At 47.6% G+C, this 26,117-nt stretch overlaps 1 protein-coding gene across 2 annotated transcripts in view; it reads left to right on the top strand.

The window, feature by feature from the left end:
- Nucleotides 1–25,615, top strand: part of CHST11 (carbohydrate sulfotransferase 11) — a 301,772-nt gene extending 276,157 nt beyond the window's left edge. For both annotated transcript variants that reach the window (XM_012469202.2, XM_012469201.2), the window contains exon 3: nt 24,449–25,615. In XM_012469202.2, the coding sequence (XP_012324625.1) occupies nt 24,449–25,303 (855 nt within the window). In that variant the 3' untranslated portion in view covers nt 25,304–25,615. The remainder of the gene's footprint in view (nt 1–24,448) is intronic.
- Nucleotides 25,616–26,117: the final 502 nt, after the last annotated feature.

The following is a 26,117-nucleotide window of genomic DNA, read 5'->3' as shown; positions in this document are numbered from 1 at the left end:
AGCTTTCCAGCTCCCACAGGGAAAGACCTCGGAGTAGATCCAAGATTCCCCCGTGGCGTGGAAGAAAGAGGAAAGGGGACATTTATAAGGCTTTTGTGGGAGGAAGTAACACTGTGACTGTGGATGTCAAGAGAGACCCTTGCCTGATTCTGGGGGCACCTTTAGACCCAACGAGTCCCCCTGTGTTCAACCCTCTCTCCCAAGCCCGCAGGATGGGACCCTTCAACCAGGGTTGTTGCTGGAAGTCGCAGCCAACACTTTGACACAAACCGTGTTTCAGCCATTCTTCAGAATGCTTCGCATATCCTGTGAGGTCGGTACTTCTATTAGGTCGGTGCAAAAGTCATTGTGGTTCTTGTCATTAAAAGTAATGGTAAAACTGCAATTACTTTTGCACCAACCTAATACCATCCCCACCTGATAGATGAGGAAGTTAAGACACGGAGAGGTGAAGTCACTTGCCTAAGATCACACAGCTAAGTAGGTAACAGAGCTGGATTCAAACCCAGGGAGATCGGTTGGCTGCACTGATCTTATCTATACCGCCTCTGAGGAGGGGAACTCAGCTTTTCATGTTGTAAGGTAGGAGGAGTTGGGTGATGGGGCTGGTTTCTTTGAAAAGCCAGCTGGGGGTCCTTTGAGCTCTGGGGAAGGTAGGTGCTTGGAGCAAGTGCCCATGGGGGCTGCCCAGGAATATGGGCTCGTGCCTCCTCCCAGCCACCACCAGCAATCTCTGTAGCTTTTGGCTGGGCACCACTCCTCTGAAGAAGACAGCAGGGCTTCTCCTGGGCCAGTAGCTCTGAGACAAACAGCAGGGAAGGCCGGGAGGGCCGGCTCCTGCCAGCAGAGCTAGTTACTGAGAGGTACCTGGTCAGCACGGCTGCCAGAAGGGCATAGGGTGGTGGTGGTTCAGGCCCAGCCCATGCTTCTCTGCAGAAGTAGCCGTGCTTTTCTCTGTATTTTTCTTATTTACAAAATTTAAATCCAACTACCTTGAGATAGTTGGAGATACAGAGCTGCTTGAGGAAAATGTAGCCCCAGAATTCATCAGAAAGATGATTGGCCTCAGGATTACGGGGGCAAGATCCCTCCCGAAGGGCCAGTAGTTCCGGGCCCTGTGTAGGAACGAAATGAATGTCATCCATTTAAATCTCACCCTGGGCCCGTTTTACAGTTGCAGAAACTGGGGCTCAGAGAGGTCAGCTTGCCCAAGGTTGTGCAGCTAACAAGGGCAGCATTGGACTTAATCTGAACCCGAATCCCTGCTGTTCTGAATGCAGTCACAGGTGGAAACAGGGTGGCCTGCAGTACTCCAGGCCCTTCTTTCTTACTTTGCCATGGAGAGGAATGAGGACCTGGGGTTATTGCCCTGTGGTTCATTCCACCCTTCACCCCATGAGATACCCAGTCAGCCACCCACAGCCTTCCCTGGTAGGCACTCAGGTACGTGCCCCAGGGTGAGGAGGATGTGTGAGAACTTGCGCTCTGCTTCCTGGGAGCTTTATGTCAAAGTAAAAGCAAGAGAACACAGACAAAAGACAGATAATAGAGAGATCCAGAGGAGAAGGGTTTGGGGTGCTTAGACAAGGGTAGGGCCCCACGTTTGTCTGACAAATAACACACTGATTCTGTATCATCATCGTGTTGTTTATGTGAACTCTACTGGGCACTACATGCCCTTCTCAGGGCAAACTGCAAAATCGCCAGGCTTCCTTCTGTTCTGCAAACATTCCTTGAGCTGCTGCTCTTGGTGCTCAAAACAGGGGATTCCAGGATGAGCAAGGCACAGTCCTGAACTTCAGGAGCAGAGGTGGAGGTCCCACAGGAAAACAGACAGTTACAGCATGCTGCGAGAAGAGAGTAAGCTCCAGAGTCCAACTGCCTGGGTTTAAATCCTGGCTCCATCACCGGCTAGCTTGGTGACTTAAATGACCACCTCTCTGGGCTTCAGTTACCTCATCTATAAAATGGGACTATAATACGCCTCTACCTTGTAGGAGTGGCATAAAGACTAAATGAGATTACAGGGAGCTTAGAATGATGCTCAACACTTGGTACCCAAAATATATTAGCTCTGCTGGTGGTGCTGGTGGCTGTGCTGTGAATGATAACAGCAACAATGGTAAAAATAATAATACCATGTTCTAGAAGAGAGATGAGCCTAGATCACTGGCAGAGCACCAGGAAGAGGGGATACCTGACTGAGCCAAGCCTGGTGCCAGGGCTGGGTCTTCAGAGACATCATCTTAGAGGAAGTGAGGAATATGGTGAGGTCTGAAAGCCCCACAGTCAGCGGGAAGAGGAGAGTGAGCAAATCCAGAGAGACTTTGAGGCAGGGGACTCCCACTTGGGCAGGTCCCTTAGGTGCAAGAAAGCGCAGCCCTTCTGGAAAAATCGCAGGGGTCCAGTGCCTGCATGGTATGGGGCTGCTGAGAGATGGAGCCTGAAGGGCTGGCAGGGGCCAGGATACAGATGCTGTGTGCCAGGCTCAGGCATCCGCATTTGCCATGGAAGGCAGTGGGGACTCGTTGCGGGTTTAAAGCACAGAAACCACAGAGTTAGAGCTGGGATCAGAGCATCTGTTTAGGTCTGGAGGAGACCCAGGCTTGGAGCCCAGAAACTAGGGGATTGTCAGCAGCAGCCCAGGCTTGAGGGGATGTGGTCTGTACCAAGGTTGCCAGGATGGGGGGATGTGGCCAGGCTGTGGGGAGTGGATGCCCAGGTACCTGGCAGGGAACCTGGGCAGACGGCAGTGCCATTCCCTGAGATGGAACACAGGAAGAGCCAGTGACCACTCTCAGACATTCTGAGTTTGAGGTTCCTGTGGGAAATTCCATGGGCGATTTCCAGTGGGAAGGTGAGACCATGCTTCTTGCCTCTGCTATAAATCCTGCATTCCCCAAAGTTCTCCCTGCAAAATGGCCATCCTTGTGCCCCTACAGAGTCTGGGGAAAAAGCATTCCATGGAGAAGGAACAGAAAGTTTGCTATCCTGCATGTGGCAGGTTCAGTGCAAGGAAAGGAAGGGAAGAAGAGAGGGAGAAGAGAAGAGAGGAGGAGGGTGGGGGAGGGCCATTGTGTAGGGGGTGCTGATAAGAAAAGGCCAGTGACTCACAAGATCGTACAGAGAATGCCCGGCCTGGCTGAGCTGGAGATTCACCCAGAGGCATCCGGCAGAGCCCCATGTGTTTCCAGATGTTCCTGGTTAGAAGTTCCTATAACATCCAGAGAAAATGCCCTGCCCTCCTTGATTCTGGCCCAGTTTGAAGAGCACCCCAGGCTGAGCTGTAGCAGAGCCTCAGAGATGCAGTGGTGGGGCGGTAGGCCGGGCCCCACTGCATGTATGCCTCAGGAAGCCCACCTGGCCTTCTGTGAGTCTGGCCTTTGAACTCCGATTTGCCCGGAGTTGGCCAGGTGGGGGGTCTTAGAATAGCCCTTTGAGAAGCTGGTTCAGTTCTGAACTCCATCCAGGTGTCCGTGAAAGAGACTGTTCCAAGTCCCTTTAACTCCCCTACACAGTGCTGTAGGTGTACCAGAAGTCATGTGTAAACTGCCCTGAAATCTGATTTTTGAAAGCTTAGGAGAAATGTGTCCTTCCACTGTGTGAAGCGTCTTCATTGGAGTCTTGATAGAAACCAAGTATGGCTTCAGGGCTCAAGAAGGCCAGACCTCGCCCTGTGACTTATAAAACTGAGACCAGGAGTATCTTTGAGAATAAAATGTGATTTTCCTTTAACACCATTTATAAAGGATCTTTATGGGATATTCTGCCCAAGCAATTAGTTATGGGAATTTTAAAACTCCGTAACAATTTTAAGGAAGGGAAGTTAATCAGACCTTCCCAACAAAGAATTGAGTTCGATAAACATTGCTTGGGCTTCCCTATACCCAGAAGTCATTCTTGCCCCTGCCAGGTAGATCTGGGCTGTGGATCAGCCTGCAGGCTCCTTGCCATCTGCACTGGGAATGAATGAGGTCACATGGGAGGTCATCATGGGGGTGGCTGACTTGGGGGCCAAAGGCGTACTTCAGAACAGGACAGCCAGGGTGGAATCGGCCTCACCGCTTGCAAGGCATGAGCCTTGGGACATGGAGTCAGGCCCTCTAAGCCTCAGGTGACTCAATTGTAAATTGAGAATATCTCTTTTGGGATTATTGTGAGGATTAACTGCAATGGTGACTGTCAAGTGCTTAGTGGGAAGACCCATCACAGATCCCTGCAGGTGAGTTTGTAGTTTTCTCTTGTCTGGCCACCTTGGGATCATAGATTAGTGAATGATCAGTTGATCTGGGACCTTCTAGATCTTTCTGCTTCATTCCAGATCTCATATTGACCCTTTTGGCCAGTGCCTTCCTCGGGGCAGTGGAGGAAGACACAGAGTGGAGGTATTTCTGACTCCTCTTGAGAGACTGTGGTTTTGATGTTTTTTTTAAAAAAAGAAACCTTAAAAACAGAAATAGAGGAGGGAGAATCCCCAACCAGGAAGTTTTGCAGGGAGGGCCTGGCTTGAGAATGTGCTGGGCAGGGGGAGGTGAAAGATGAGCCAGGCAGAAAGAAAGGGCTATGAGGCTGTCCCCTGGGAAGGCTGGGTGGCCTGTCCTGAGCTGTCACTGGGTGCCTTTGTTCCCTGGAGCTGAGGGGCCGCCCTTGGAGGCGTCAGTTGCCACAGGAAGCAGATTCATTCGTGAAATCCCACCCTCCAGGCCTTGACACCACTTGCTTTTTTGAACCTTTCTGTTCTTTGCTTTGGCTTAGAGAATGCCACTTAGTGTATAAAAAAGGATCCCAGCGTCCCGCCCTGCTGGACCAGTGTAATTATGTCTGCTGCATTTCCTTTCTGGAAGGCATGGTTGGGGGGTGCTGCAGCCTTCTCAGGCCCTTCGGGTTCATCCTTCTTCAGCAGACTGGCCTGCCCTGTCGTTTTGGGCATAAAGCCTGCGCAGGGACAGCCATGGAGTCCTGCTCCCTCTCACCTCGAGGCTGCACTCCCTGCTCCCTCACCCCATCCCCTCTTAGATGGTCTTCAGCACCAGCTCACTCCTTCCCTCTCTGGGCTTTGCATGAACACTCCTTTCTTGGGGAAATCGTTCCCTACTCTCCCAATCTGGAATGGCACTCCTGTTCCACGCATCCATGGCACCTGTGCTTAATAAAAGCAGTGAGCATGTGCTAAACACATACCCAGGCAAGGACCTGGCCAGGCCTTCCTGACCTTCTCCTCACACCCGCCCCGTGATGCAATGAGGCGTTTCCTGAACACTCACCTGCAGAGGCACACATAACTCCCTCCTCTCGTCCGATCTTTACAGCCACCTTTGAAGTGGTGGTGGGGGCACTGTTTGGCTCATTTTACAGATGAGGAAATAGAGACTTGAGGAGAAAGGCCCGGGCCTTATAGCTAGTAGGTGCCAGATCTGGGAATCGGACACCAGCATCTTCTCCTGGTCACTAAAGTACACTCCAGCTGCCACACTGCATTGCCATCTTTTCTGTTCCTCATCCCTATTAGAATGTGTGCTTTCTCCCTGAAATCATATCTTGCTTCAGACTGGCCTCAGGCTGGGGCTGGTTGCATAACTGGCAGTCTACGGACTGATTCAGGCCAAGGAGGGAGCTGCTGCCAGGTGGCAGGGTCCCTGCTGAAGATGGAGGATCGGGCTGGGAGCTCGACACTGCTGGGCAGGGATGAGGGGCGATCTGAAGCTCATCCAGGGCAAAGCAGAACCTGCAGGTGGCAGGCGCTGTCAGCGGGAGGTTGGGAACCAACGCCTGTGTGTGCCAGAGGAGCCCAGGCAGCGGGTGTGGGTGAGGGCAGGCCCGAGCATTCTCTCCTTCTCTCCTGGAACACCCTGAACTCATCACTTTTTGGGCTCCAACCAGGGGAGGAAGAGAAAATGAAAGGAAAAGTGACATCGGCCACTCTCCCTTTTTGTCAGCAGCTTAGGGCAAAATTCTGGGGAAGGTGAATATGGGGGATTTCCTCATCTTTTCATTACCACGTTGGTCTGAATTTCTAGAAAGTAGAGTGACTTCTCTCGGCCAGGGGCTGTCATCTGTGTGCCAGGCATACAGTCAGCTATTCTCATCATCACCTGTAACCGCAGGAGGTCAGTAGCACCATCATCCCCATTTTACAGATGAGAATGCTGAGTCCCAGATTAATAACTTGCCCAAGGTCCACAGCCAGTGAGTGCTAGAGCCATATTTTAAGCCCAGGCTGTCTGGCTACAGAGCCTGTGTTCTGAACCCCTCTGCTCGGCTGCGCCTTGATACAAACAGCCACATAGCAAAGAGCTCTATTTATTTTTCATGAGAAAAAACTTTTAACTGTGAATATTAATTGCTTGTCCATTAAGAGCAGCTGTGGGTCAAGTGACACATTAAGTTCTTTGCAGACTTTATCCCTTTAAACCTCATAAGATCTAGTGAGGTCTGTGCTCTCATCAGCTTCTACTTTACAGATGAGGAAACTGAGGCTGGGAGAGTGAATCTGGCTGACCCCAGATCATGGGGCTGGTCAGGGCCATTGCCAAATTTTAATCCAGATTGGTCTGCGTGACTCCAGAGTCTGACCTCCAGCCTGTGCTGACGAGCTTGCTCAACTTCCCAGAGTCCCAGACATCCTCGGCAGAGTAAACCTTCATTCCTTCAAAGCAAATACTCTCCATTTTTGTTTAGCATTTATTTAATGAGATCAGGGAGACACTGATTTTCTATAAAAATTGTATCCTGAAATCAATGTATTTCGTTCCTTCCACTTCATTTCAGTAGGGTCACTGGCCTTTAAAAAAAAAAATCGCAGACTTTTCCCAGTTCTCGCCTCACTTTTCTTTAATGAGTTCTGAAATCAGGCCAGCCCAGGGGGACCCATCCCACATTCCCTATTCTGGATAATAAAATGGGTCGCTCACTTCTTTTTAGTTTTATAATTTCCATTGATCATAAATCTACATGTATGGCAAAAATACTCCTCTGAGGTTGAGGGAAGGTAGCAAAGATAGGATTTTTCATTTCACGGGAATGTTACGGTGCCACACAGATGACACTGCCCGTGCCTCGCTCTATCCTGGAATCCATCCCTGCACCTCCAACAAGGGCTGCTGGGTGGATAGAAGGAGAAAATCCCTCTTTTTGCTCTGCAGTCCAGCAGCATGACAGAAGGGCATACTTGGGTTCCAGTCTTTGCTCTGCTGCTTCCTGGGAGTGGGTGGGTGAGCTCTCATCCCTGGGCCTCAGTTTTGCCATGTGAAAATCAGAGGGTGGCATCAGATGATCGCAAAGCTATTTTGTGACTCTGAAGTTCTGGGTTCTGAGGCCTCTGAGGTGTAAAATCATTTGAAAGCTCTACAAGCAGAAGAATGTTAATTCCTCTGGTGTCATGCACTTGAGGATGTCTTATTCACCTCTGGGCCCCAGGTCTACATCCGTGCCTTCATGTGTGACTCTGTTGCTGGGTATCTGTGTCTGCATGTCCTCGGCCGTGGCCTAGGAAGCCCCACAGATGCCTGAGTTCCTCAGTAAACAGCTGGTGGATTTAGACGTGCTTGTCCCTGTAGCGCTCCACGATGGTCTTCCGGCTTCACTTTCACTGTGATTGCAAATGGGCCGTCCTTCTTGGAAGAGAAAAAAGGGTGAAGTGATAAGCAAAATCTTCTTAGTACTCTGCAAAGATGTTAATGTGTTGCCACAAAGCTCATCACCCTTTTCTGAATTCTGCAAGTATTGGGCACCAAGTGCCTGGGACACAGAGGTACCTGGTCCTTATCCCAGCCACCCTGGAGAGAGGGATGTGAAGTGAGCTCACCTTGTTCACAGTGACATTAACTGTGATCGGGATGGAGCAGCATAAGACAAAGGGGTGCAGTTAAAGGGGGTAGAAATGGCTCCGTTGGGGCCCCAGGATTGGTAGTGGTGGTTGCTGGAGAGAGAAGAGGGTGTCTTCTGGGCAGGGGTGGTAGGAGTGCTTTGGAGCCCCATCTGCAGAGCCAGCTCCACCCCTCCTCTTCGGGGAGGACCAGCCTTCCTCTCACTGGAAGCATACAACATGCAGAAGCAAAAGGCCCAGAGAACGGCTCATGCATGCCTTTGGAACAATGGGGAAATGGGATATTGTTGAAACGTGCCGCTTGATTAAGAAATAAATGGACCTCTTTGAGTGCCTCTCAATCCATAGTTCAGTTACTGTGAAATTCCATGAATCCTTTTACAGTCTGTTAATACATATTAATGGCTAATCTTGATATTGCCAGAAAATTGCTCTTCAGACCTCCAATTTGCTTAACAGCTGCCAATCTAAGTTGCTGCCAATTGCCTCTATCAGTCTTCTATGTCAGCGAGATATTAAGTCGCCATGAGCCAGGCATTTTGTGCAGATGACAAATGTGTTTGGCGTTCACAGCAGAACCTGCTCATGTAAAAGCGACGCTAAATCAGCAGTTCTCAAAGTGAAACAGAGACCACCAGCCTCAGAACTAGCCTGATAGAATCACTATGGGGCAGCGATCAAGAGCAGGTTTCCAGGACAGCCAGACCCACTGAACCAGAATAGCTCAGGGTGGTGTCTGGGAACCCACATTGCACTGGATTCCCGCTGTGATTTTTACATACGCTGAACATAGAGAAATGCTGTCAGGTGAAAAGCAAAGCAATGTTCTTGCTATCCTCCCGGGCACTTGGGAAACCATCCTCTGTAAGGTTTTTGGTAGCTACTTCCTGAGTACCTACTATGTGCCAGGTACCATGCTATGTGCTTTCCTTGTGGACGCTCATCTAATCCTCAAAACAACCCTGAGAAGTAGACCCTATTATTGTAAGGCCTGAAGGGCTCAAGTGATTCAGGCAAAATAGAAGTAGAATATTCTGGTCAGTCTGGGAAGAGAACTAATGAAGCCAACTGTTCGAAGAAGGGAGAGGCTGGGAGGAGATCCTGAAGGATGGTAACCTCCTGCCTCCCAAGAGCTTCATCCTCTGGGAAGCTCATCTTGGTGGGGGAGGTTGACGGCCTCATTGGCTAGGGGAGGGATAAGCCTCCAGGGACTGCTCAGTGGACCCATCATCCTCCTCCCTCCCTCCTGCCAGCAGTGACTTCCGAGGACCCCAAAGCACCAGCCAGCAGGTGCTCAGCCTGCCTGCCCTTACTTCTGATTTCCCAGCAAATTCAGCCTCCCAAGCTGCATCCCTTCCTCACATTGTCCCTGTTCTGGGCCACCATTCATCGGAAAGCAGTTCAGCTTGGCAGCAGCCCCGTTCCTATTCCTGCACCCCTTCGGCACCCTGCCCAGGCCTCCGGAAGCCCAAACAGCTGATCTGAGATGTCAATAAGGTCCTTCCAGCTGCACCTGGCCTGGCTGAAAGGGAGCCCCGGGGCTACCACGCTGCCTCAGACCCAAGTCCTTCCTGGGCAGCCCTTGGCACCTCCCTCTCCAGCATGACTTCATTCCCCTCCTCTTGTTTCTTGGCCTCACCAGATGGGTGGAAAGTGCCAGCGTCCTTCCCTCATCAAAAGCTGTTGCATTTCTACCCAGGGCCGAGAGTCCCCGCTCTTCTCTCTTGGCCTCCAGCCCCAGGGCTGATGCTAAGCTCCTGTGTGGCAGCCACAGGCTCTCAGCCAGAAACCTCCACCAGAAGATGAGGCGAAGGCTGCGGGTGTAGGCACAGGAAGCCCAGGCAGCCTCATTGGCCGTATTGTGACCTAAACAGTCCCTACTGTCCCAAAGTCATTCATGCATTCAACAAAGCTTTCAGTGTCCACTTTATATGAAGCACTGGGAATACAACAGTGAACAAAAATCAGTGAAAAATACCTGCCATTGCTGAGTTAACATTCTAGAAGGGAGAGACCAGTAAACTAAGTAAATTGCGATAAGCGTGTTAAGAGGGAGATAAGTGCTACAAAGAAAAGGGAAGCAGGGAAGGGGATGGGAGAGCTGAGGTTCCAGAGGGTTCTCTTAATATCCATCACTGAGTGTGAGCCTTCCTGACCTCACACCAGGACTCCCACAGTCTGGCTGGTTCCACCTGGTCTTTCTCTTGCAGTTGCCCTCAGGTTCCATTAACTGAGCAGGGGCAGCTGGGCTGGAGGCAGTGGGGGCTGATAGCAGCCAAAAGAGGGTACCCCCTTACCATCCTCCAACACCTGGGGGAGGCGCCAACCCTGACAGGGATAGTTTGGTTCACATCGGTAAAATGATTTTTTTTTTTTTTTTTTTTTTTTTGAGACAGAGTCTTGCTCTGTTGCCAGGCTGGAGTGCAGTGGCACAATCTCGGCTCACTGCAACCTCTGCCTTCCGGGTTCAAGGGATTCCTCTGCCTCAGCCTCCCAAGTAACTAGGATTGCAGGTGTTCGCCACCACGCCCAGCTAATTTTTTGTATTTTTAGTAGAGATGGAGTTTCATCATGTTGATCAGGATGGTCTCGATCTCCTGACCTTGTGATCTGTCCACCCTCATGATTGGCCTCCCAAAGTGCTGGGATTACAGGCGTGAGTCACCACACCCAGCCAAAGTGATTATTTTGAATTGTAACTAACATTTAAGAATACAGAGATTTCACGTAAAACCTAATATTCTGGCCGGGTGTGGTGGCTCACACCTGTAATCCCAACACTTTGGGAGGCCAAGGCAGGCGGATCACATGAGGTCAGGAGTTCGAGACCAGCCTGGCCAACATGGTGAAACCCTGTCTCTATTTTAAAAAAAAATTAAAAAAACTAATATCCTGACTTCTCTTTTTTTTTATTTACATTTTTTGAGTTCAGGGGCACATATGCAGGTTTGTTACATAGGTAAACTTGGTTAATGGGGGTCTATTGTACAGATTATTTCATCATCCAGGTATTAAACCCAGTACCCATTAGTTGCTTTTCCTCATCTTCTCCTTCCTCCCACTTTCCACCCTTCAAAAGGCCCCAGTGAGTATTGTTCCCCTCTGTGTCCATGTGTTCCCATCATTTAGCTCCCGCTTATTAGTGAGAACATGTGGCATTTGGTTTTCTGTTCCTGTGTTAGTTTGCTAAGGATAATGCAGCCTCCAGCTCCATCCATGTCCTAACAAAGGACATGATCTCTTTCATTTTTATGGCTGCATAGTATTCCATGGTGTGCATATACCACATTTTCCTTATCCAGACTATTACTGGTGGGCATTTAGGTTGATTCCATGTCTTTGCTATTGTAAATAGTGCTGCAATGAACATATGTGTGCATGCTTCTGTGTAATAGAATGATTTATATTCCTTTGGGTATATATGCAGTAATGGGATTGCTGAGTTGAATGGTATTTCTGTCTTTAGGTCTTTGAGGTATGCCACGCTGTCTTCCACAATGGTTCAACTAACTTACACTCCTACCAACAGTGTATAAACGTTCCTTTTTCTCTGCAGCCTTGCCAGCATCTGTTATTTGTTACTTTTTAGTAATAGCCATTCTGGCTGGTGTGAGATGGTATCTCATTGTGGGTTTGATTTGCATTTCTCTAATGATCAGTGATGCTGAGCTTTTTCTTTCATATGTATGTCTTCTTTTGAAAACTGTCTGTTCACATCCTCTGCCCACTTTTTTATGGGGTTGCTTTTTTCTTGTAAATTCATTTAATCTCCTTATACATGCTGGATACTATACATGTTGGATGCATAGTATGTAAAAATTTTCTCCCATTCTGTATGTTGTCTGCTTACTCTGATGATAGTTTCTTTTGCTGTGTGGAAGCACTTTAGTTTAATCAGATCCCATTTGTCAATTTTGCTTTTGTTGCAATTGCTTTTGGTATCTTCATCATGAAATCTTTGCCCATGCCTATGTCCTGAATGGTATTGCCTAGGTTGTCTTCCAGGGTTTTTATAGTTTTGAGTTTTACATGTAAGTCTTGAATTCATCTTGAGTTAATTTTTGTATATGGTGTAAGGAAAGGATTCAGTTTTAATCCTCTGCATATAGATAGCCAGTTATCCCCGCGCCATTTATTTATTTATTTATTTATTGAGACAGAGTCTTGCTCTCTTGCCCAGGCTGGAGTGTAGTGGTGCAATCTCGGATCACTTCAACTTCCACCTCCCAGGTTCAAGCAATTCTCTTGCCTCAGCCTCCCAAGTAGCTAGGATTACAGGCGTCCACCACCACACCTGGCTAATTTTTGTATTTTTAGTAGAGACGGGGTTTCACCATGTTGGCCAGGCTGTTCTTGAACTCCTGACCTCAAGTGATCCGCCTCCCTCAGCCTCCCAAAGTGCTGGGATTACAGGTGTGAGCCACCGTGCCCACCACTGTGCCTGGCCTCCAGCCCCATTTATTGAATAGGGAATCCTTTCCCCATTGTTTATTTTTTTCAGGTTTGCTGAAGATCAGATAGTTGTAGGTGTGTGGTCTTATTTCTGGGTTCTCTATTCTGTTCCATTGGTCCATGTGTCTATTTTTGTACCAGTACCATGCCGTTTGGGTTACTATAGCCCTGTAGTGTAGCTTTAAGTCAAGTAGCTGATGCCTCCAGCTTTGTTCTTTTTGCTTAGGGTTCCCTGGGCTATTCGGGCTCTTTTTTGGTTCCACATGAATTGTAGAATAGTTTTGTGTAGTACTGTGAAAAACGTCAGTGCTAGTTTAATCAGAATAGCATTGATTCTATAAATTGCTTTGGGCAGTATGGTCATTTTAATGATATTGATTCTTCCTATCCATGAGCATGGAATGTTTTTCCATTTGTTTGTGTCATCTCTGAACTTTTTGAGCAGTAGTTTACAGTTCTTCTTGTAGAGATCCTTCACCTCCATAGGTAGCTCTATCCCTGGGTATTTTATATTTTTTGTGTGGCTATTGTGAATGGAAGTTCGTTCCTAATTTGGCTCTCGACTTGACTGTTGCTGGTGCATGAGAGTGCTAGTGATTTTTATACACTGATTTTGTGTCCTGAGACTTTGCTGAAGTTGTTTATCAGCTTAAGAAGCTTTTGGGCTAAGACAATAGACTTTTCTAGATATAGAATCATCTCATCTGCAAACGGGTAGTTTGACTTCCTTTCTTTCTACTTGGATGTCCTTTATTTCTTTCTCTTGCCTGATTGCCCTGGCCAGAACTTCCAATACTATGTTTAATAGGAGTGGTGAGAGAGGGTATCCTTGTCCTGTGCTTGTTTTCAAGGGGAATGCTTCCAGCTTTTGCCCATTCAGTATGATGTTGGCTCTGGGTTTGTATTCTGACTTCTCTTGAGAAATTGAAACATCTTGAAAGACCAGGTCCCCATTCTCTAATGGCGATATCAGTGAGATCTATGTGGCATCTGCTACCTTCAGTGGCCTGGGGATTTTGATTGGGTTCATTCCCATATCAGGTGCCAACTCCATTTCCTGATGGCTCTGGAGAGCCTTTGAGTTTGCGACTCTAACCCAGGTCACCCAGTATAAACCCTGCCTACAAAAGAAGTACTTTAACTACTAGGGTGAAACAACCCTTTCTCATTGCTCAGCAAAGCCTGTCCTTTCCTTTCTGCTCATTTTTTTTCTGCCTACAAAGCTCCCAAGATTAAAATGGAGCTCAGAACCATCACTCACCCATGCCAGTGTCAGCTGAGGTGAGTTGGGGGCTGCATCCAGAGGCCAGCACCGGGCCCTGGACCACCCAGAGCCTCCTACCTCACCTTCAGGGCTCAAAATGCTTTCCAGGTATGCTGCATTTTCCTTCTTCTTTCTGCCTTGGAAAGGAAGGGAAAGCTTATGCAGAGATTCAGTTGTTGGTCCTTGCAGTCAAACAGGTGCTTCCCTAGTGACAAATTATAATCCAGAGAAAACGATTTCCCTGACTATGTTAACATCAGTTAACATGAAATCACTTCTTTCCTACTTACATTTTGCACCAGGTCCAGACCAGGTCATTTCTTTAAAGGTCCAGTGTTTTTCCTCCATTCTTTTCTAAACCTAGGAGTTTTGAGCATTATGTAATTCTTAGTGCTTCCCCTAAAATGTCTGACACCTGTGGCCTTCTAGACCTTTGACCCCTGGCTCTATTGAATGAAAAGTCCCCTATCTTAAACCCAAGGACCAGGAAGATGAAACTTACCCGTGATCGTAGGCAGGTCACCACTCCAGTCCAGGTCTTTACTTTAGCGTATGGCTCCTGGCACTGGAGCCCCTGAAGTAGTGGGGTCTCACCTGGGCAGCCTCAGCTTTCCAGAAACAATTAAATATAACAGATCTCCGGGGTGGGATTCCGGCCTTAGTGTTTAAAGCTCTCCAGTGATCCCCGTGAGCTGCTAGGGTTGAGACCCTTGCCTCCAGTGGCCGCCCAGGAGCTGATAACTCCCAGGTGGGTCTCCAGACCCTCAGGAGGCTGCACCATGCATGTCTCAGAGCACAGTCTGCCTAGACTCGAACCCCAGACCCAGTTCCTAGCTCCCTAAGCTTGAGCAAGTTAATTATTCTCCCTGTGCCTCAGTTTCCTCATCCACAAGTTGAAAATACTACTGATACCATAGAGTGTGAAGATCACCAGTAGCTGGTACATAGTTAGTGCTCAATATATGCCAGCAAGTACAAGTATGTTGCCCTTTTTTTGCTGTGGATGTGACTTCAGTGGTTCCTCATGACTAGCCCTTTTCATGAGAGTTTAGGAATCCTATACCAAAAGGAAATGTCATGTAATCAGAGCAAATCAGCTCATCGGGTGCTCCGCCCTCTCCCCCAATTCTGAAACAGACAGATGATGGCAGTGCAACTGAGATGCTGAAAGGGGCTTTACATTCAGATTTTTAAGTGGAGAAACTGAGGCTAGGCCCAAGCAAACTGTTGTTAAAGGCAGATTCGGAAAACCCTCAGTCACTTGCTGCTTCCAGATTTACCTGTTTCTCTGGGTCCATTTCCCTGCATGTCTCCAGGCCTCTCGCCCCAGGCGGCCGGACAACCTCTCTTCCTCCCGTTTGGGTTCTTATGTCTGAGGGAAATTGCGAACACTGCAGAAGATGTTTTAATTTAAGGGAAACCAGCTCTTCTTCCTTTTAAGATGAAATGTAGTAAAATTTTAAAGACTTTTTCAAACAATCCCTAAATTTGGTTCTTAACTAATTAGGGTTGCCTTTTATAAATGTCCAAATTAAAAATAGACATCTAAACGAGGATGCAGGACACAGCCCAGAGCCTGGAGCCATGTTCATGGTTTCCTAGAATCAGCCCTCCTCTGACCTAATTTATACTTTTGAGAGATCAAAGAGAGATGAAGGGACTTGGAGGCTGGGGCTGGGGGTGGATGTAGGAGTCTCTCGGCAGCAGATGGTGAACCTGGATTCTGTGTTTTATAATTAAGGATAGCTGTGAATTGGTGAAAGACATTAGATTACAGTCATTTCCAAATAGTATAAAGCTGTGGTTCTCAAAGTTTTGTCCCGGGACCAGCAGCCTCAGCATCTCCTGGTGTTATATGGGTTGAATTGTGTCTTTCCCAAATCCATATGTTGAATTCTCAACACCCAGGGCTTCCAAAGGTGACTGTATTTGGAGATAGGGCTGTTAAATGGGTGACTGAGGACAAATGAGGACTTTTGGGTGGGGCCCTGATCCAGTCAGACTGGTGTCCTTTTAAGAGGAAGAGACACCTGGAGTGCATGCCCGGGGATGGCCGTGTAAAGAGGTGGCAAGCAAGGGACATCTACAGGCCAAAGGGAGACGCCTCAGGGAACGCCAGCCCACCCGGCACCTTAGTCCTCATGTTCCAGCCTCCACAAATGTCAGAAAAGAAATCTCTGTGGTTTAAGCCACCCGGTCTCTGGTATTTTATTGTGGCAGCCCTAACACTTGGGGACCTGCTAGAAATGCAGGTTCTCAGGCCTGTCCGACCTACTGAATCAGAAATTCTTGGGGGAGAACCCAGCAAGCTGTGTTCTAACAAGCCCTCCAGGTAATGTTCATGTATGCTAAAGTTTGAGAACCACTGGCATGACGTGTGATTAGTACTCAGGAGTAGCCAGCCCAGGAGAGAATGATGCATGGTTGGAATAGGGACTGGTCGGCTAAATATAAACCTTCTTTTAGTAGGCTCTGCAGTCTCTGGAAGAGTCCCAACGGGCTCCTTAAATGGGACAGTGTGTGTGAAAGTGTTCCATACACACTGAAGCTTTCTGTTGACCTTAGGTGGAAGTGAATCGTGGCATTATTCAGTCAGTTGAAGAAAGCAACCCTCTAAATACCCCAACACAGACAAACTGAATCCAAGAATCTCCCTCCCGCACTGAATTTTCTGAGTCCCTTGAAATCTTGTGCATGTTCCTCTCCAAACAACTGGAACGTTTCTCTTTTCTGATAACGAGAGCAAGAAGATTTAATCCTATTTCCGCTTTTGTCCTTGCAGCTAGGAAGCCCACAACCAATTGAGATTCTAAATCCCAGCCCTCATAGTATATTTGGGTTTTTTCTATTTTAATTTCATACTGCACATATGTCCTTTGTTATGGTCTCTTCAAACCCTTTTGAGAAAGAAAAAAAGAAGAGGGGAGAGAAAGGGATGTAAGAACAAAGACATTGATCTCACAGCTCAGGTAATTGTCAGATCAACAAATCGTTTCTTTGTAAAATTGATAAAACTTGGTGGGAAAAGATGGGCGTTCTCTTGCTGATGAGGGAACAGGTTTTTCTTCATTGATGAGCGAGTTTTCTTCACTCTCTCGTCTTCCTGATGGCCCCAGAGCTGTTGGTCCCATGGGTAGTTCTGAAACTGTGCTCAGGGAACGTGTTAATTGCTGAGGAGTTATGACAGTTACAAAAGCTCTTCTGAGCCCTGGTGGAGACGGGAGCATGGAAATGACGTGACCAGGTTTACATTTTTTAACAGCAGAAATCACTGTTTTCCTGATCACAATCTCTAACAAGCCGTCCATCCTCTGAATAAATGTGGATATTTCTGGAACACCCCAGCTGTCATCAGAAGTCTCTCCTGCCCCATTTTGACATTATGGCAAAGAATTCCTCTCTTCCCTCTAGCCTGTCCAGGGCTTTCCTTAATTCAGGTTTCATAAATCAAGGTTCAAGAAGTCCACAGATAGAACCCTCAGGGGTCTGGAGTTCCATAGAAGAATTTTCTTAATGGTGTGTTTTTATTTGGGTGATAAATCTTTTGAAACATGATTGTCCATTTCTGGATCATCAGGTCTGTTCCAGATAACCTGGTTCTGCCATATGAAGTCATGGTGCCTGTGTTCATTGATGTTCTTGGTGGTTCCATGTAGCTCCATTTTTATTGTCTTGGGCTAATTGGAAATTAGCAGAAAAGGGAAATATATACATGATGAGCTTTTACCAAGTAAAGGTCAAATGAGATTACAGTGTGCTGGGTTTCATAGTAACTAGGAATGAGAAAGTGGTAAAGAAACAAAGTCCTCATGCAGCACAGGAGAAGAGGAAAACTCTGCTCCAAACACCCTGACCCACAGCAGTCAGCGAGCATCTGCGTGGTTTCAGGCAGGGCTTTAGTTCCAGTAAACCAACATTACCCCTCTCATTAATGTGATTTGAATGTTTGTGTTTATTTTGGACTTGTAGTTGTGCACCTAGTTTTATATTTGTGCACATTGTTTTGTTTGTTTTTGAGACAGAGTCTCATTCTGTCACCCAGGCTGGAGTGCAATGCTGCAATCTCAGCTCGCTGCAACCTCTGCCTCCCGGGTTCAAGAGATTCCCCTGCCTCAGCCTCCCCAGTAGCTGGGATTACAGGTGCCCGCCACCATGACCGACTAATTTTTGTATTTTTAGTAGAGACGGGGTTTTGCCATGTTGGCCAGGCTGGTCTCGAACTCCTGACCTTAGGTGATGCACCCACCTCAGCCTCCCAAAGTGCTGGGATTAAAGGCGTGAGCCACCACAGAGTCTTCCTGAGGGGAAACTGTGTGTGCCTTGTGGCAGGTGCACCATTTGCCCCTTAAACTGCTGTGGAGAAGAAGGAAATGGAGGAGAAAGAAACCTCCAATACCACGTTTTAAAGCCCCACTGAGTTATTTTCTGCCTCTGCAATTGGATGTAAGATGATATGCTGGTGTCATTTCCATTTTCCTGCCCTTGTGGTCCTGAATGCGGTATTAACTGGCTTGCTACCTCCCTGGGGATTCAGGTGGCCAGAAAATTGTCTCCAACTGAAAAGGGCTTGGGAGGGTGGCTGGGGGAGATCCCCGTATTTCTCTGCTCATCTTTGTAACTTATTGCCTTCAAAATTACCCTTAGCGATTCAAATGGCAGAACTGATGGGTCCCGTTTCCTTCCTAGCCCTTTCATTTCCTCTAGCACAGTTTTTGTTTTGTTTAATGGCATTGCTTAATAGCCCAAGAGGCCCATGAATGCTTCTCTTAGGGTGATGAATATATCAGCTAAGAAGTCATGAATTGCAAAGGTCAGAGTTTTCTTATTCAAAATAAATATTAATTCAATCCAATGACCTAGGGCTGACCTGCAGCAAAATGAACATAACAGAGCTGGTGAAGTTTGTCTTTGAGATTCCTAGCCAGGAGTTCTTTTTCAGATTTTCTTTTCTTCTTTCATAAAAGAATGCCTACCTATTAACCACGTACTTTGTGCTATACCTTGTCCAAATCCTGTACTAGACTTGATCTTATTTACTCAACGCTGAAACGTACCTTATTTGTGGCAGTCACCACACCTGCGGGGTAGGTGGTACTATCCCCATGTTGCAAATAAAGGAACGGAGACTCAGAAGGTAAAGGCTCTTGCCCAAGATCAAGCCCAGATCTTCTCATTTCAAATCTCATTCTCACTCTACTTTACAAGTGCCCAAATACGTATTCTCTTGTATGATGTTATCCTCTCTTTAAACGTATAATTTAGTACCAACTTGCTCAAAGTTATCAGTTGAATAATGGACCTCCTCTATTAGGTTCCCAAGGCCATCGTAACAAATTACCACAAACTGAGTGGCTTAAAACTGAAGAAATGTATTCTTTCATGTCCTGGAAGCCAGAAGTCTGAAATCAAGCTGTTGGCAGGGCCGTGCTCTCTCTGAAGGCTCCCGAGGAATGGATCCTTCCTCACCTCTTCCCAGCTTCTGGTGGTGGCCGGCAGCCCTTGGCATTTCTTGACTTGGAGACACATCATTCCAGTCTCCAGCTCTGTCCTCACGCGGCATTCTCCCTGCGTGCCTCTGTGTCTCTGCTTTCTCTTCTTATAAGGCCCACCCTCATCCAGTACAATCTCATCTTAACTCATTGCATCTGCAAAAACCCTATTTCCATATCGAATCACATTCTGAGGTTCTGGGTGGACATGAATTTGGGAAGGACACTATTTGTCCCAGTATAGCTCTGTGAAAAAACTCTGTGATATCGATAAGCAATTAGGAAATTGCTTTTTTTGTTTTTTATTTTTTATTTTTTTGAAACAGAGTCTCGCTTTGTCAACCAGGCTGGAATACAGTGGCGTAATCTTGGTTCATTGCAACCTCCACCTCCCGAATTCAAGTGATTTTCCTGCTTCAGCTTCCCAAGTAGCTGGGATTACAGGCACCTGCCACTACAACCAGTTAATTTTTGTATTTTTAGTAGAGACAGGTTTTGCCATGTTGGCCAGGGTGGTCTCAAACTCCTGACCTCAAGTGATCTGCCTGCCATGATCTCCCAAAGTGTTGGGATTACAGGCATGAGCCACTGCACCTGGCCTGGAAATTTCTTTAACTACAGAGGGGTCTTCCTGCTCACATATCAACTATTCCTACAGAGATTACTAAGTCATTCATTCATTCATTCACTTATGGAGCATCTCCTATAGGGCTGGCACTTTTGTAAGCACTGGGGATACCACTGTGGAAAGGCAACATTCCTGCTCTGTGGTACCTCCATTTGACAAGGCAGACACTTCATGCCAGAGTGGTGAGACAAGCATAGATCTGAGTCACACACTCTGGCTTGAGTCACAGTTCTGCTTCTCACAGGACTTGCCGTGGGCAGTCATTTTGCCTGTCTCCACATGTTTCCTGGTTGACAGAATCAATGCCGAGACCACCATAGCTTACAAATGTTGGGAGAATCTCCTCAAGGGAATGAACAAGGAGTGCTCCACATACCGTTCTCCGTCTGATTATACATGTGTTGGTGCATCTGATGGATCCTCAGCTGTAAAATGGAGATCCTAATAATCTCTTATTGCTGATTGCATTAAAGAAGTTGTCAGTGTGAAGCATGAAGGGCATTACCTGGCTCACAATGAGCACTCACCCAGTCCGTGTTAAGTGTCATCATCATCCTGATATATATTGTGCAGGAGGGAAAATCAGGAAATTCTGCAGCTTGCTTTTGATAATTCTTGGCATATTCATAGTGTCACTTATACTTGGAGAACTAAAAAATAGCATCACTAGAGATTTGGATTGATGGAGTACCCATGGCCACTGGACATTGAGCCTTTGTGGCAAAATCTCAGCAAGAGAAAACAATACAAGAGTCCAGGCACTAAGGAAGAACATTCTGGAAGATTCTCTGTGGGACTCAGAAAAGAATGCATGGCCACCAGTTGGCTACCCTGGAAGAAATGGGGCTCTACTCAACATTAAATGTGGCCAAGACCCTGGCAATCAGCTAATCTTGTCTACCTTTTTCTTTCTTTTTTTTTTTTTTTTGAGACGGAGTTTCACTCTTGTTACCCAGGCTGGAGTGCAATGGCGCTATCTCGGCTCACCGCGACCTCCGCCTCCTGGGTTCAGGCAATTCTCCTGCCTCAGCCTCCTGAGTAGCTGGGATTACAGGCACGTGCCACCATGCCCAGCTAATTTTTTGTATTTTTAGTAGAGACAGGGTTTCACCATGTTGACCAGGATGGTCTCGATCTCTTGACCTCGTGATCCACCCGCCTTGGCCTCCCAAAGTGCTGGGATTACAGGTGTGAGCCACCGCGCCCGGCCTGTCTACCTTTTTCTACAGGCAAGGCAGGGGCAGCCTAGAGAGGAAGGAAAGGAAGAAATGATATTGATTGTTTATCTGCTGTGTTCAGGCCATGGAGTACACACCTCATAGTCCTCACACCAGCCTAACAAGGTGTGGGAGTGAGGATCTCCATTGCACAGGCAAGGAAACAAAGGCCAAGAAAGGTCCAGGCCCATATTTGGGTCATGATAACATGGAAACTGGCTGAGTAGCCTAGTCCTCTTTGCACATACAAGATTATTGCTCTGCCGGGTGCAGTGGCTCCCAGCACTTTGAGAGGCTGAGGCAGGTGGATCACAAGGTCAGGATTTCAAGACCAGCCTGGCTAAGATGGTGAAACCCTGTCTCTACTAAAAATGCAAAAATTAGCTGGGCGTGGTGGCTCTCGCCTGTAATCCCAGCACTTTGGGAGGCCGAGGTGGGTGGATCACAAGATCAGGAGCTCAAGACCAGCCTGGCTAAGATGGTGAAACCCCGTCTCTACTAAAAATACAAAAATTAACCGGGCTTGGTGGCAGGTGCCTGTTATCCCAGCTACTTGAGAGGCTGAGGCAGAGAATTGCTTGAACTCAGGAGGTAGAGGTTGCTGTGAGTGGAGATTGCACCCTTGCACTCCAGCCTGGGCAACACAGCAAGACGCCTTCCCAAAAAAAAAGGAAAAAAAAGATTGTTGCTCTGCCCTTTTTAGTGGGGATGAATTTGTTGAGTCTGTGAATAGCCGGAGGTCAGTAATTTGCCAGTTATTTCCAATTGGGGAAACTCCAGGACAACCTGGTTTTACCAAGTGGAAACTTGAAATATATATAGTGCCCTTGCTTCTCTGGAATCCGGCTGAGGGTCTCATCATCATATCCTGGCCGAGACCCTCAGCTCTCCTGTGTTTCAGCTCTCCTGTTTCACTTATTTATTGCCGGGCAACAAATCACCCCAAAACTTAGTGGCTTAAGACAGCACTGATATGTCACGTGCCACAGCTCTGTGCATAGGTAATCGGGCAGTTCTGCTGGTCTCACCTGGGATCATTCACACCACTGTGGTCAGTGGATGGTGCTGGTCTGCAGTGCCCCAGTCTTCATCCTCCAGGAGGCTGGACAGGTCTTTCCATAGCATGACTGTCTCAGGGCAGCATTCCAATAGCGTGAAGGGTAGGAACCACAGGAGCCTATCTTCATAATAGACTCCAGAACATGGTCATCACTGCTTCCACCACATCCTACTCATCAGAGCAAGTCACAGGGAGCCTCTTTCAAAGAGCTGGAGAAATAGAGTCTCTACTTCTTGATGGGAAGAGTGTCGATGTTAGATTACAAAGGGGAATGGACATCGGGTGATACTAGCAACTCTTTCCAGATTTCTACCAGTTGTTTGTGAGGCTAAAGCAGTGAAAGAATCACCATACTCTTCACACATAGACCTTGCCAAGCGCTGGTACTCTGCCTTTGTTTGCCTCCTCTCTTGAGTATAAAAATGTTCAGTGGTGATGGCTTGTAGTTCAGCGTATTGCTGGGAAGTTTAAACGTAATGTATTTAAATCAGCTGTGAAGGTGCCTCATACAGAGTAGCTCCTTAGTCACACTGTCTGCCCTTGTCATGGTGACCATCACCATCCTTCGTCCTGGTGACCATAAGAGGAGATGGACAGGGAGCTTAACACAGGGTGCAATGGCTTCTCCCTGGTGGCTACCATGATGTCCCTCGGGTCCCCAGAAAACTCGTTAGTGGCCCTAATTTTGGCCCATCCCAATGGCCCTGTGCACCTTTTAATATAAATCATGCAGACTGAGGTTCAAAGTTGGAAGAGCAGGGGCAGATTCTTGGGTTGCACTCAAGTCCTGGGCTCTATTGACTTGGCTGTCCAGGTCAAAATTGGGGGATTTCACTGATACAGCTGCATTCTCAGGACTCAAAGCCACCCAAAGTCTGGCCTGGAGGAGGCAGTGACTCTGGGGCTCTGAGTCCATGTGAAGCAAGTAGCCACAGGTGTTGAGAGAGCCAAGAATGGTGTAGACTGGAGGGTGTGCTCTGAAGCACACTCAGCATTATGGGTGTTCAGTGCAGAGAATGATTCTTCTACTTGTGTGGCAGGGGAGTGTGTGGGGCCATGAAGAATTGTCAAGCTTTGGGCAGGCACAGTGGCTCATGCCTGCAATCCCAGCATTTTGCGAGACTGAGGCTGGCCGATCACCTGAGGTCAGGAGTTCAAGACCAGCCTGGCCAATATAGTGAAACACCGTCTATACTAAAACTACAATAATTATCCAGGCATAGTGGCACGTGCTTGTAATCTCAGCTACTCGGGAGGCTGAGGCAGGAGAATAGCTTGAACCTGGGAGGTGGAGGTTGCAATGAACCAAGACTGCACCACTGCATTCCAGCCTGGGAGACAGAGTAAGACTCTGTCTCAAAAAAAAAAAAAAAAAATTGTCAAGTTTGTACCAACACAGATGGAATGGAGAGGGGAGAATCCCAGATGGCCCCAGCCCAAGGAATGCTTGTGGCAAAAAGCAAAGAGTGAATTGCTGGTTTCTCAGGAGCCCCCTCCAGTTATGAAGAGGTGAGGAGTAGGAATCAGGCTGGAAAAGTAGGTTGGCACTGGGCTATGAAGAACCCCAAAAGATCAGTGTATGAATGGGGGCTTCGTTCCTGGGGCTAGGAGGCAACCGGGACACCACCTGATCTGTAGCCCCAAAGTAACCATTCCATAGCCCTGCGCCCCTAGTTTCTCTATAACTTTAATCACAATTAGTATTATTCCATTTACATATAAAAGAAGGGCCACACTGAACTTTCGTGAGTAGTGGTGGAAGTAAGGCAGGAAGCCGGCAATATGTGCCACCACTCTGTGAAGGTCTCTGAGTCTCTGGGTGCTGGAGATGCAGACGGTGGCAGAGCAGGGCAGAGTGCCCTCCTGTTTCCTGGTCTAGGTGGGCAGTGAGCACTGGTTTGTACTGGGAGTGAATAGACTTTGGGGAGAAACTTTTGCTCTTAGAATTCAGAGGAACACACACATGTTCCCAAGCACTTCCCCTTCCCCTCTATTGAAGCTGCCAGCTCTCTGCCCTGGCGCCTCCTAGACTGCGAGTGATTTAGGTTATGTCTCTTAGCAGTGCTGAGCAGAGCACTTTATACATCATGAGGTCTGGATCTGTGTGTTTTGTGTGTGTGTGTGTTTAGAGACAGGGTCTCACTCCGTCACCCAGGCTGAAGTACAATGGCACAGTCATACCTCAATGTAACCTTGAGCTCTGGGGCTGAAGCGATTCTCCTGCTTCAGCCTCCCAAGTAGCTGGGATGTCAGGTGTACGCCACCATGCCTACCTAATTTTTAAATTTTTTTTAGAGATGGGGGTCTTACTATGTTACCCAGGCTGGTCTTGAACTTCTGGCCTCAAGCTATCCTCCTGCCGCAGCTTCCCAGAGTGCTAAGATTACAGGCATGAGCCACTGCACCCAGCCTAGATACATGCTGGAATGGGTGGATTTACGATCTACTTGTAGCCAAGTGGAAATGTTCCAGGCAAGTTCTGAGTTCTTATTCCTCTTGTGTCCCCTCTGCAGCTGGAGCTCTCAAACACCGCTGTCCTGCACCAGATGCGGCGGGACCAGGTGACAGACACGTGCCGAGCCAACAGCGCCACAAGCCGAAAGCGGAGGGTGCTGACCCCCAACGACCTGAAGCACTTGGTGGTGGATGAGGACCACGAGCTTATCTACTGCTACGTGCCCAAGGTGGCCTGCACCAACTGGAAGCGGCTCATGATGGTCCTGACCGGGCGGGGGAAGTACAGCGACCCCATGGAGATCCCGGCCAACGAGGCGCATGTCTCTGCCAACCTGAAGACCCTGAACCAGTACAGCATCCCAGAAATCAACCACCGCTTGAAAAGCTACATGAAGTTCCTGTTTGTCCGGGAGCCCTTCGAGAGGCTGGTGTCCGCCTACCGCAACAAGTTCACCCAGAAGTACAACATCTCCTTCCACAAGCGGTACGGCACCAAGATCATCAAACGCCAGCGGAAGAACGCCACCCAGGAGGCCCTGCGCAAAGGGGACGATGTCAAGTTCGAGGAGTTTGTGGCTTATCTCATCGACCCACACACCCAGCGGGAGGAGCCCTTCAACGAACACTGGCAAACCGTCTACTCACTCTGCCACCCCTGCCACATCCACTATGACCTCGTGGGCAAGTACGAGACACTGGAAGAGGATTCTAATTACGTCCTGCAGCTGGCAGGAGTGGGCAGCTACCTGAAGTTCCCCACCTATGCAAAGTCTACGAGAACTACTGATGAAATGACCACAGAATTCTTCCAGAACATCAGCTCAGAGCACCAAACGCAGCTGTACGAAGTCTACAAACTCGATTTTTTAATGTTCAATTACTCAGTGCCAAGCTACCTGAAATTGGAATAAAGGGGGTGGGGAGAGGGAGAGAATCATGCTTTTTAATTTAAGATTTTTATTTGTCAAAAGAATTATATGGATATTGGGTTATTTTGTAAATTAATATTTCTTTGGGGATGATGCTGCGAGCAGCATAGTGAGAATTATTTAAAATCCTTCATAGGGAAGGACAGCTGTCTTGGCAGGGGAAATAAGATGGGTCGTCCTTGTCTGTAGAAGTGAATACTGCAACACTGTCTCAAAGGTTTCCTTGTGTTCTGGTGAATTCCAGGAATTGTGCATTCCATAAATTCTAATTAATATTATTTATAGTTATTTAAACATGGTCTCATTATTTCTTTTTGTGGCAGCAAAATTCTAATGTCTTTCCAGAAGAAATCTGTTTCCTGCTTTGCTTGCTACAGCTCATTTGGAGGCATGAATGTTCTCCTTACTAACCTCTCATGGAGTCATGTGATAACAGCCATTGTCATGTGTACGAATGCCACCGTACTTGATTTTCTGCTAGAAAGAAGTAGGTTGCGATTGCACTTAGAGGCGTCTTTGCAAGGGACTTATACCAAACCAATTTCAATCGACCTGAAAGTCCCTTGCACTAAAGAAATGTGATTTTTTTTTAACCCAAGGAGAGAGTTGATTGTAGCAATTTTTCACCAGAATTAGTAATCTGATAGAATAGGCTTTTTTAACAGGAATTTTAAACTGGCAGTGCCAGTTGTAGTGAAGGTGAAGTTGCTGTTGCTTTATATTCAACAAGTATTTATTAAGCGTCTACTATATACTAGGCCCTGAAGATAAGAGTGTTGAACAAACCCAAGAGTCT

The sequence above is a fragment of the Aotus nancymaae genome, unplaced genomic scaffold (genome assembly GCF_030222135.1).
Source record: "Aotus nancymaae isolate 86718 unplaced genomic scaffold, 86718_ANA_hifiasm-v0.15.2.pri h1tg000021l, whole genome shotgun sequence".
Lineage (NCBI taxonomy): Eukaryota > Metazoa > Chordata > Mammalia > Primates > Aotidae > Aotus > Aotus nancymaae.
The sequence above is the reverse complement of the archived record's forward strand: the minus strand, read 5'-3'. Positions and strand labels throughout refer to the sequence as shown.